General features: G+C 32.8%; 1 protein-coding gene across 2 annotated transcripts in view; it reads right to left on the reverse strand.

Annotated features, from left to right (window-relative positions):
• Nucleotides 1-657: 657 nt before the first annotated feature.
• LOC106469084 (CCR4-NOT transcription complex subunit 2-like) overlaps nt 658-12,781 on the reverse strand; it is a 40,779-nt gene continuing 28,655 nt past the window's right edge. For both annotated transcript variants that reach the window (XM_022397494.1, XM_013929540.2), the window contains exons 8-10: nt 7,534-7,595; nt 6,065-6,215; nt 658-4,244 (exon numbers count right to left, since the gene is read on the reverse strand). In XM_022397494.1, the coding sequence (XP_022253202.1) occupies nt 4,010-4,244; nt 6,065-6,215; nt 7,534-7,595 (448 nt within the window). In that variant the 3' untranslated portion in view covers nt 658-4,009. The remainder of the gene's footprint in view (nt 4,245-6,064; nt 6,216-7,533; nt 7,596-12,781) is intronic.

The following is a 12,781-nucleotide window of genomic DNA, read 5'->3' on the forward strand; positions in this document are numbered from 1 at the left end:
TGAGCTAACAAAGCAGTCTGATCAACTTTTGTAACAACCTGTGTTTAATCAGGTATATGTTCTGCTGAGCAAGCTATGTTTAGAAATAAAACTTGTGACTGTAAACTTTGACGTGGAGAACATTTCAAACACCTGAAAAATAACTTGTAGCAGCACAATTGTGTTACGTTATTGCTATAAAACATGCCACTTTAGAAGTGTATGAAAATACTTGTTAAATACAATTTACAATGAAATGTTTGGAAGGAAAAGAATGAGTTCTTTGAAATACCTGAGATACAAATACATCATATCCACATAACCAGAAAAGTGGTAGTACTTAAAATAAGGCTAAATCATTGCATTTATTGGTGAAAAAAAAACATCAGTATATTTTCCAAAAGCAAAATTCTGATTTTCTTTAAAACTGTCATGATTAAAATGTTTTTGTACATAAACAAACAGTATAAGTATAAAAAAAATTATTTTGCTTGTAATTCAGAGGAAGAATATCTCTCAGATAACTTAGTTTATCAATTTCTCCTGAAATTAAAATAGCAAATCACATCTTAAAAAGAAAAAAAATAAATTTATTTTCCTTTCAATTACAGCAGTTTATCGGAACAAATGTCTGATTGTTCAAGTTGAGTACAAAAATAAAATAAAATACAACTTAAAAGCAGAGAAACGAGTTTTTATTTATTATTATTCTCATATACTGTAGTGGTTTAACTAGCTAAGTAATATTGGAAACTTATAATTATGGCAGTATATTCATTCTCTGAGTCTTTTGGGGATAATATTGTACATTTGTTCTTTAAAATCTCATTCAAGTTCCAAATGGGACTTTTAAAAATAATTACTTAAAAACAAAGAATTAGTATGCAATGATTTTATACATAAAGCCATGAAAATAAGAGTGAAATAACAGTAGCATGTTTTGGCATTTAGGGGCAGTGCAGTATTTTCTTTGTATGTGTTTGTACTGATATATGGTAGAATATATTTTTAATAAAACAGCACAACTAGTTTAATGGATAATACCATAAATTAACCAGATATTGTTAATATTAATATAAACTAACTATACTAAACTAGTTTAGACACATCAAGTTTGTCATTATCAAGGGTAACACTCAAAGTTTGGTTTGATTTGAATTTTGTGCAAAGCTGCACCAGGGCTATCTGCACTAGCCGTCTCTAATTTAGCATTAAAAGACCAGAGGAAAGGCAGCTAGTCAACACCACCAACTCTTGGGCTAATCTTTTACCAATGAACAGTGGGACTGACCATCACATTGTAATGCCTTATGGCTGAAAGGGCAAGCATGTTTGGTGGGATGGAGATTTGACCTGCAACCCACAGACTGTGAGTTAAGCACCCTAACCACTCAAGGAAAAGTGAATCCTAAAAAAAAAACAGTTCCTGAATCAGGAGCTAGTATTTGTGATGTACATTTCATTACAAAGTCAATAACTTAGAATTCAAGTGCTTAACATTTTAAAATACAATTCTATAAACATAAATATGAGGTACTATACATATATACAAGTTAACAAAGATGTTATTATAACAAAGCTGGATAAAGGAGGAAAAAACTGATATTATAAATAAAAATATATAACGAAGCAGCTGATAAGTTATTATTATATGGTTCTTATATAAAATGTGACCCCACAGGAAAAACTATGGAACAGATTAAAGTTGAAATGAAGATTAAATATTTGTCAAGTAAAGAAAAACAAAATATTCTACCTTCCAATGTTATCCCACCAAGATTTTATTGTCTACCTAAGTTACTTAAAGAAGAATTAACTATCAGATCTATTATTTGTTTATTGAATTTTGTGCAAACCTATTCAAGAGCTATCTGCACTAGTCATCCATAATACTGAAGTGATCTAAAGAGAAGGTAGCAAATCAACACTACTTATCACTAACTCACAGGCTAATCTAACTGAGTGGTGGAATTTGACTGTTGCTTTTATTATACATCCATAACCCCATAGTGCAGAGCACAATTTATTTATTTTTTATTATAGTTTATTCAAGATGGGATTTTAAATATCTTGTTAGAAAATAACACGAAGTGTTTACTCACCAGGATGAAAAATAAATTAAAAATTGAGGAAATTGTGTAATTCCTACTTCAAATTTAGTGACAATTTTTTTTTCAAGAAAATCAAAGACTTAGCCTGGTCTTTTCCCTCTCCTATGTGATATTTGTATGGATGATTTTGAAGAAAAGTTATTTGCCAAATTAGACAAAAAACCAGATTTTCATGTTGGTGACACTTTCACAGTAATACCCAATACAAACTGGCTGAAGTAATTCCATGATCCCCTAAACTTGATTAATCCTGACATACAGTTTTCCTTTGAAAGTGAAAAACATAAGACTCATTTTTGGATGTGTTGATTACACATAATCCAGATGGTACTCTACAGGCAGAAATGTAAAGCAAACCAAATAGTGCATGTTTATTTCTTCAAAAACGGTTGAACCACACTTTTTCTCAGAAGATTGGTGTTTATAAAACATCAAATCGGCATAGGTTGAGAATGTCTGTTTAGACCAAAAAGGTATATAAGGTGCAATTATTTGAAAAATAATGCTGTAACCAGAGGATTTGAAGCTAATTTAATCAACAAGTTGTTTTTTAAAATGAACAAGTGCAAGTTACGTTTATGAAACACCTATGTCTGCATTAACATTATATTACACGATTAAATCCCTCTAATTTGATGATACAGTACCTGTTGTACAAGTTTGATTAAAATCCATCTATACAGCTTTCGAACATACTTCCACAATACTGAGGCAGAATGTATATGAACAAGTGATATTTTGACCTTTGACCCATAACCTTAAAAATTTAAATCTATAACTTTGTATGTAATACCAGTTTTATAAGTTTGGTCAAAATTCATCTATTTATTCTTTAGACATCATTGTCCACAAGATCAGGATGGATAAACAGGGGTAAACCAATATACTCCACTCTGCATCTCAGTGGAAGCTGCATACAAATGAAGATCACTGTCATTGTGAAGGAGAAGGGAAATTAGCCGTAATTATACACCTGTTTAAAATTAACCATAAAATGAACATTGGAAAAATATTTTATTGCCAGAGAAAAATACTATCATCAATGCAATAATAGAGATTGAATTATACTATATGAAAATAGAAGTAGTCTTATAAACAATGAAATGGGGTAGAACTTTTTTTAATGCGCCCATGAGATAATGAAGTTTGCAGTATAAATATGTTATCACAATAGTTGTGACTGTATTAATGTTGCCCTGGATAATGACATACTTGATGTGACAAAACTAGTTGGGCATTTTATGTCATTAACATGTATAAATTTTAACAGTGTATATTTTTGGCTTTATCTAATAAACTACTTGTGCTTCAAAAGTGGTTTTATCATCACTTAATCAGTCATCAGCACAAAGTACTCTTGAAATTTCATACAGAATATATTTTATAATGTATAGTTGTTCTAAGACTCCTTCAGAAGTTTTGAAAGATCACACAAACAGTCTCAGGTTACTGCTATTCACTGACATGCCTATGCAAAACATCCACAAAGCAAAAACTGTTGTATGTGTGGATGAATCCTTGATCTTTCTCCTTAAATCCTGTACTTCACAAACAATTAATTGCAATTATTAATGCTGGCAAAAACACACTAACACAATAGATTAAGATATGATTTTTTTAATACTATTTCACTATTATCCTTTCTGATTTATTACACTACTATCTTGAAAACAGTAAAGAATAATACAAATGTACAAGATGAAGTTAAAGGTTTGATGTAATTGACACAATGATCATAAGACCATTATGACTGTTACTTTTAAAATGTTCTTTAAAAAAAGTGCCTAGTAGCAAAACAGTTTCCAAGCATTATAAGAACTTTCATGTTAAGTGTTTGTGCTAGGACTTCTTTTACAGTTCAATAACTTTCTACTATATTACACTATAAAGGAGACCATAATAAATGGTCCAAAAGTGTACTATGACATCATTGTCTGGAAAAGATTGTAAGGGAACGCTTGTGGAATGTGAGGCCGTTCTTCTAGCCTATCATATTCCAAGTGAAACTCTTTAGCTACCTTCCTCCAGTTTGCGGCATCAAAAAAATAGTATGTTCCTCGTTCATAAGTGCCTGTTTTCTCTGCTGGTACCATGCCTGGAGCTCGTGTGATCCACACCCTCTCATCTTTGTGAAACCTCCATTCCCTGCTGTATCTATAAGAAATACATAAAAATCTCAAAAATCAACATAATCATACCCACTCCAAATTTTTTGTTTACTGTACAATAATTTATAAAACCTATAAACACAATTCAGTGTTCTAAACTATCACTTCTGATGCAAATGATACTTTCCAAGTGTTAGTTATTCATTTTTTAGCATATTAAAGGTGGTGTTAACTATCATATATTTATTTTTTAATTTATTAAGGCGGTTCTATTACTTAACCAAGTTTATAACTTAATGTGATTATAACTTTTAGTTGTCCAAATTTATGACATATCAAACAGAATTTAATGTCAGTTCACTAAGAATAAAACACTAACTACCTACCTGAGTTCATGATTTAACAAGGTAACTCTAATTGCCAATTATCCATAAGACAAGCCTAGTATTTTATGGCAAAATTAATTACCTTGAAACTATCAATCTTATCAAGATTTCTTAAATAATGAAAATCTTTACATTTTTATTTAGCCCACATAATATTCAACCCAGTAATGACTAACACCTTGCTTACAATAGGGATGTATTTGGTAAGCCTGCTATTCCTATTCCCAGGGATCAGATGGACATACTTTGATAACGGTGTTTCACACTGAATACAATGCTGTATGGTTTGTATAGCCTTTTTTTCAATAAAATAAATAATAAATAAATCAAATAAAAGTTTTGATATTTTGTAAAATATTCCAATTTTACCTCATTCCTAGGAATATAAAATGCATGGTTATGAAAGGAATAAATAAAAATTCAATGATCTATATAACCAAGCAAATAAATTATTAGAACCCAAAGCAGTCTAGGAGTTATAACCAATGAAAGAATTAGCCAATAACTGACCACAAATATTCACAACAATGACTGTTGAACTGCTCTGTCCATGAGAGGTAAATATGGATTATTTTTCTGATACTAATGTGAAAAATGCTGACAAAATTACCTAAAATTTACATGTTCATTTAAGATACTTATTACCAAATGATACTACAACAACTTGGGGTCTATGTATAATAATTGCTAAGTATGAAAAAAAAAACACAATTCACTAAAGACTTAAATGTAAGTTACTATGCTACAGATCACACATAGGTTGTTAGATAACACATAATGATGTAGTATTATGTGTTATCTTAATGATACAAAAGTCATGCACTATTATGGTTTTTATTAAGATCTGCTCTTACAACTGTTTGCAATATACACTGTTGATATTATGGCATAATATAATAATGTGAATATTTGCTCACTTGTAGGGTAATAACATTCTAAACAATCTGTATAACAAAAAGAGAGAGAAAGTTAATGAAACACAAGTGTGACTTTTTGTATCACCCTGTACACTAAGGTTGCTAGATACTGTATAATATCATGGTATACTTTTTTTAAGTTGAACAACTCACAGTCAGCAAGTATCACATTTTTAATGCTAGGAATCAAAAGCTATTGTGAATTTTCCTAAAAACAAGTTAAACAAAATACAGATTTTAAAGTGTCACGATATTCTAGGAATTCTTTAATATATAAATAAATTCAAGTTGTTAGGTACATATAAATGACTAGAAATTACATTTCCCAAGTTACTGTTTTTACAAAGAAGTCAAACAAGTTATAGTTACACATCTTTACCTGTAGTTCTTTTAGAAGCTGAACAAAGTATAAATAGGCAACACTGTTGTAGGGGTTTATTTTAGATTTAGAGAAAGTGCGATTAGATATACTAAACGTTATTGTAATTTGTTTAAGATATTAAGCAAATCCTAATTAGATATCACAAGTTATAATAGCTTTTATTATAAGTTGAAAAACTTACAATTCTGCTGCTGCTGACAATTGTAGAATGTCTCCACTAAACATGTAGAACAAAAAAAACAAGAGGTCTTCCCCATATCGATTTAGTTTGATAGAAGCTAGTTTATCTCGAATGTTCTGATTGATCAAGTACTCAGAAGGGACATGATAATCTGTACAGATGAAATTTACAGAGAGAGAAAAACTAGTCAAAAATGCATCAGCTGAAGAAGTGCATAAACTAACTTTTGTATTTCTGTAAATATAACTAATAAATTTTCATAGTGTTTCAAATGCATATAGAAGATAAGTCTTTGGTCTAGTTGTAATAAATACTATTTTGATGTTTTACCATCTAAACTAAATTGCACAATTAATGCCGAACTGTACAAGAACTTGTAAAAATAATAATTTTGAACAACTGAATTTATGCATTAACTAGTGTAACAACAAACCTTATAAGACTTACTTCCTTTCTTCACAACTACTATAATAGAAGTACAGTGGAACCTCACTATAACATATTAGTAGGGATCCATGACAGGGGACTGCATTATAAATGCCCTGTCAAACCATCACATACGGTGGGCCCACGACACTTTCATCCACATCCCATTCAACCCCCAAACTGTAGAAACCATGAATAAACGACACAACAAACAAGACAACTTTTTCAGATTTGAATAAAAATTATATTTTATTAAGAAAATGTGAAAATAATACATCCACATGATTTTTTTTCAAGTATTGTCACAGATCATAAGGGCCATGAAGATGACAGTATTATTGAAATTGTACAAGTACTGATGTTTTAAACTAGTTTGGATGCCTCATTTATAGGGAGGTATGCAGCAATCCATTAGAATAACTACATTTCATTGGTTAACATCCTTAATTAATTAAGATAGAGAAATTTCATTGGTCAGTTACTAACTTATTGTAACTCTCAATTCACACTGATTAATTAACTTTAGCTAAAACTGGAATTTTGGAGTCTATGAGAGATCTTCGTTATACCAAGACTCACACTATAGGCATTTACGTTATAGCAAGGCTCCACTGTAATGTGATTTTAACAAAAAGTTAAGAAACTATATATTTATACGAATTTAACACATAAAGCTAAAAATTGAAAAATTCTGAATGACCTACTTTTGTTGTAACTTTATTCATTACAGAAAACTTTGACCTGACAGTTCCATTTTCACAAAAGAAATTGAAAGTGAAATACTTCATTCCTTTTATAAAAATAAACTGGGAAGTCTGAATTCATTCAATTCAATTAACAACTTTCTTGCCTTTTATATTTTCACCTAAAATAACTTTATAAATAAAATTCAGGATCTAATAAAAATCTGGAAAAATAATTTTGGAACATGTAACAGAACTACCAGTGTATAGATACCTAAGGGTGTATCTTGATAAAAAAAAATTAAGCAGTGCTTTATAAAACATGATATATAACTAACTAAACAAACAAACAGTTTTTACCAATGTCTTGTGGCCTACATGGTTGTTCTGCCCAGGGCCCACCAAAGTTGGAGTAAAGTTTTCTGAAACAAGAGAATGTTATTTGTTTGTTTTTTCAACTGGAAAGTTTAGTAAGTTAGAAGCATTTGCAATAAATTTTGTTATTTAACATGGTATAATTTGATAATAAAATTCCAGTATATAACAAAATGAACTACATCCAACAATAAGACAGGATATAAGAAGGAAAGAAATGCACAAAAACATATCTAGAAAAGATAAGTTCATAAAGAAATAGGAAAAAGTGACATATCTAAGCTTTGATGAGAAATATGCCATATTACTAAGCACAATTAAATTACCTTATCAATACTGAAGTGACCAAGACAGAGCACAAAGAAACACCAATCCCTTGTCTCTTATTACAAGGAAGCTACTTTCCCACCAAAAGAATAGTGTATCTTTGCCAATACAAAGAAACATTACTAAAAATATTTTTATAGTATGTTTGTTTTGGATATTCATACAAAGTTACCTGGCCATCCTTAACTTTGAACTGATAAAACTAGGTTGAAGGCAGCTAGTCAAATGAATAGTGGAACTTGACTGTCACTCTTAAAATTTACCTATGGTCCCAAAGTATGGAGCTTGGTATACTTTGTTTCTGTTAACCATGGGCTCTTGGATTCACGTTCTGGCACATTAACTAATAGGCCATGCAAGACCTAATTATTCCAGAAACATAAGGCCTACATAAACATCGATATTTTAAAGTGGTGAATTATGTTAAGAAAAATTGTAAATGTACGACTAAAATTTCATTCATACTAGAAAAACGTTAAAACTTGGAACTAGAGGATCATCTGCATTAATTTTTTTTATGGGAAATGAGGTTTTAATTGGATAAGTTAACACTGGGGCAACAAGACCATTTTAATGACTGGAATAACTTTACACAGCTATTAGTCCACTTTAGTTAATGCAAAAAATAATGCCTTTGTACTTAAAAATTGGCTACAAAATGTCTATGAACTAAACCTGAGAAAGACTCATACTTGTCTTTTGTTGTAGGTTCAGGCCAGTCTACCACTGCCATATTTTAGCATGATCTCTTAGACACTCTGTCCCTCTTTACTATATGTCCAAGAAATTCTACATGCATCCACATAAAAGAACATTTTCCCAGCTTCAGTTTCAGACATGCCTGATGCAAACATTGAAATACAATATTTAGATTTTCAGCTGCAGCCTGAAATGTGCGACCAAACACCAAAATATTTTTGACATTAGACATGGTTCGTACTGCAAATGATATAATGTGAGTTCCATCATTCGCTCAGAAGCAATACAGAGGCAAATGGCATATCATAAAATTCATACAAGCCTTCTGAAGTGCCAAAAGCAGCCTTGGTTCTGTTTCATCATCTAGCTTGACTTGCCAACAAGCAGAGGCAAAATCCAGTGAAGTAAACCAGCAGAATCCTTCCAATACGTCAACACATCCATCTACACAACAACAGAAATGCATCAACATGCGTTACTGCATTCACCTGACTGAAGTCAACGCAGAACCTTGGTGTACCTCTTTCCTTCTGTATGATTACTACTGGTGATAACCATGCACTCCTTGAAAGTTGAATGATTCCATCTTTCAACATCTGATCTATCTGAAGCTTAGTTATATTCCTGGTGCTCCAAGGAAGCCTGACAGTTGCTTTATTGGGCATGTTTCTCTGGTATCTATATGATGATGGCAATGATTGTTCTTACCAGCTGACTGCTTGTTCTGCCAAATTATCAGTAAAAAAATCAAAACCTAGCAAGTTTTATCTGCTTATCTTAACTTAGATAGCCCGCACAATCTCCAATCAGCATCTCAGAAGAACAAGCAATAGTGTATTTGTTTGCTGCATTAGTGTGCAAAGTAACACCAAGCTATACCACTAGTTTCAGTTATTTCTATTTCATGTACCATACCCATTATTGATCCAGCTAGTACACCTACTGCATGTTCCCTATATTAAAAGTCATAAATAGATAATATTTTGGTCTTGGAGATACAAGTGTTTGAGCAGGCATGTATAGGTTTTAAGCAAGAAAACTAAGTTTTAAGCTTCACTTCGAACACAGTGTTAGCTGGTGGTGCAACCTGAGATTATTTTCATAGTTCAACACAAAACACCACTTGTGCATTACAAAGAATTACAATGGTAATGTCTATATACATTCACATAGTCCACAGTTCTTATGCATATTTTGGATGATATTTCACCTGGTATACAGGCTATATTAGCAAATGACATCTGAAAGAAATCTAAACTTAAAATATCAATATTTGAGCTAAGATTGGTTTCTACTATTTTTGCATGCCTGGTGATGCCACCAATCATGATACATAATCAAGCTACTCCATTCACTGTAAGCTGTTCATCATTTGGAAGGAAGAGGTGTTTGCACTAGTGACTGATACACCCAAGATCAATTACAGATTTAGTAGCTATTGTATCAACTAAAAGCTCTACCTCCTGTCCAGATAATTTCACAGGCACATACAGAGTCACTCTTGGCTTTGTAGACATTATACTAAGAACCACAACTGAAGAAACAAATAGATAGCTATTTTCTCCCAGATCAGTGGCCAAAAACCTAGATCTGAAAATATTTATAACCTGTCTTCTAACCTGAGCCTGTTGTTGACATATCAAACTATTCCTTTGAGTTCCAGTGTAGGCAAAGTAAATGACACTTATAGAAGAATTGTTCAAACTGTACATATTTATAAAAGACACTTGTTGTGTCTCACTCTGGCTCAAAATGCCTTTCAATCCACATCATCAGCACATTAGGTTTGTGATACCCTGCATCTCAGCTGGTAGCAACTCCGGTTAATCACCTGTTAATGCAGATTTACTTCACTCCAACAATTTGGACAAGGTTGCTATTTCATTCCTCACTGCCAAAAACAAAGCTTCAATTACAGACATCTTTAACACCAGACTCAAAAGAGGGTTCCCTCCATAAAATTTGTAAATTCTGTTGCCACCATACTGTGGTATGCTTTAAAGTGCAAATGTCACATCTCATTGGCATATGCAGCCAACTTTTTTGGGTACCATTTTCATCAGCATTGAATTCTACCTGTTAGATTGTTCATTCCTTTATTGGATCAAATCTCTGATACAGCTATGTGACAATAGCTACCCAGATGCACAGTTGGTCAGACTCCAGGTATTCCACAGCATCTAGTAAAGGGCCATTCAAACAAAGCACCAGACACTGCATCATTTGTTCCTGGGTGCAGAAATTCTATGTGCTATACCACTTACAAAAGCAATCTAAATCTTCCTTTATGAAACTATTAAATTTGAAAGTAAAATGTATTTCCCTTCGTTACTTCCTTTCAGTTGTAGCAAGGGCAACTTGCAAATGTACATATCATTCCACACAAACTGTAGAGCCAGTATTTGCACAGGCATCAGCTCCTCTTTAGTGGCTTAAGTTCTCACATTCCACCAAATATTTAATTCTTGATCATGGTTGCTTGTGTGATATATTTTCACAGCAATGGTGTTTTTACCCAAATATCAAAAATTAATTTGAGGTTGGAATAGTGTCAAAACTTCCATCATAATGACAGGGCTCCCAGCTTATCCAGCATATGTCATATTCTGGCTGTCATGACAGATCATGTACATTTCATGATGGCATGGTCCGTCCACAATGACTCATTTCTGCCACTTCCGAGGGGGGTTATTCAACAAGTTGCATCAACAGATTTGGATATCAAGCTCCATGGTTCACTGTACAAGCTATTCCAATTGGTTTCAATGAGCCACAGTTGGCAACCCCTTCTTGACAGCTTCCTACCTGTATCTTTGAATTTGGCTGATCTGCTCAAGAATGACTCACATGATCAGTGGTAGATGATGGACCAGGCTGTAGTTCAGCTATCTTGAAGAGTGGATAGCATATTAAGATCTAGAACACCAACTGAAGAATTAGGAAGCACTCAGCATTCAAAAAAGAACTTTTCCAGGTTAATACAGATTCCTCTGTTTTCATCATCAGGTCAACTTGGCTTTTCTCCTCTCTGTTAATGTTCCTGCCAGAATGCAGAGGAATCTCTTGGATTATATCTCATTAAAAGCATTGGAGAAAAACATAATTTGGAGTAATTAAAGACACAAATCACTACCCTTACAGCAATAACTAAATCCTTGTCACCAATCTCAGCATTTTATAGATCAAGATTATCTCTGGTACTTTAAGCATACACCTTTTACACAGCCTACTGATCTTCATAAAAACTAGAGGTTCCATAATTCAAGGATAAGTGCAGTAGATTGAAAGAGACAAAAGGCAGTACTAAAGTCTGAGTAAAATAAAATACTATTTGCTAAAGATCCAATGGGCAATAAAGGAATGGTTGATGTGAAGAAAATAAAGAAACGAAACAATCTCTATTTAAATGAAAAAAAAACAAAAAAAAACAGAACTTGAAAATGAACTGAAGATAAAATAAAGTGTACAAACAGAAAATGGAAAAGGCAAGGTTTATTCATCATCAATGAGCCTTGATGTTTCAAATGCAGAAGTTATAGTTTTCCTATACTGAAATTATATTTCCAATAGGTACTTACCCTCTCTCACATAAATAGTTATTCTCATTCAGTGCTGCCCTCTATATGCAAAAATTCTTATACATGCCACAAGCCTTGCGCTCCCATATACATCAACGTTGTTCCACTGCGTCTTGCATGTAAATCATCATGTGACAACCCTCCACCAACAGGAGTGTGAAATGTGACTCCTATTCAATTCTACCCAAAATATCACTTTGAGTTTTGGTAGAAAATGGAAGCAGCAGTTTTCAATGGGTGGGAAGGGTGAGAGAAATTAAGCACCTATCGGAAATACATTTTCAGTACAGGAAAATTATAACTTCCGATACAGTACATTACCTCTTTTCACATAAATAGGCAAATAGGTGGAGGGACGGTTGCAAGGGAAAGAAAGAAGCATCCAAAGGACACCCCAGTAGTACAGGATCATACATGGGAGACCGCACCACTTCTGTACCAGGTATACTCCATACCTAATATGAAAAGAGGTGATGCAGACATGGGTGGAAAAAGGGAGGAGCACATCCAAGAGGGAGAGAACAATGGTTGGACAGGGATCTGTAGCAAGGGAAAGAAAGAAGCATCCTTCAAAAGTATCCAAAGGACACCCCAGTAATAGAGGAAAGAGGTGATGCAGACATGAGTGG

Source organism: Limulus polyphemus, unplaced genomic scaffold (genome assembly GCF_000517525.1).
Source record: "Limulus polyphemus unplaced genomic scaffold, Limulus_polyphemus-2.1.2 Scaffold3290, whole genome shotgun sequence".
Classification (NCBI taxonomy): Eukaryota; Metazoa; Arthropoda; class Merostomata; order Xiphosura; family Limulidae; genus Limulus; species Limulus polyphemus.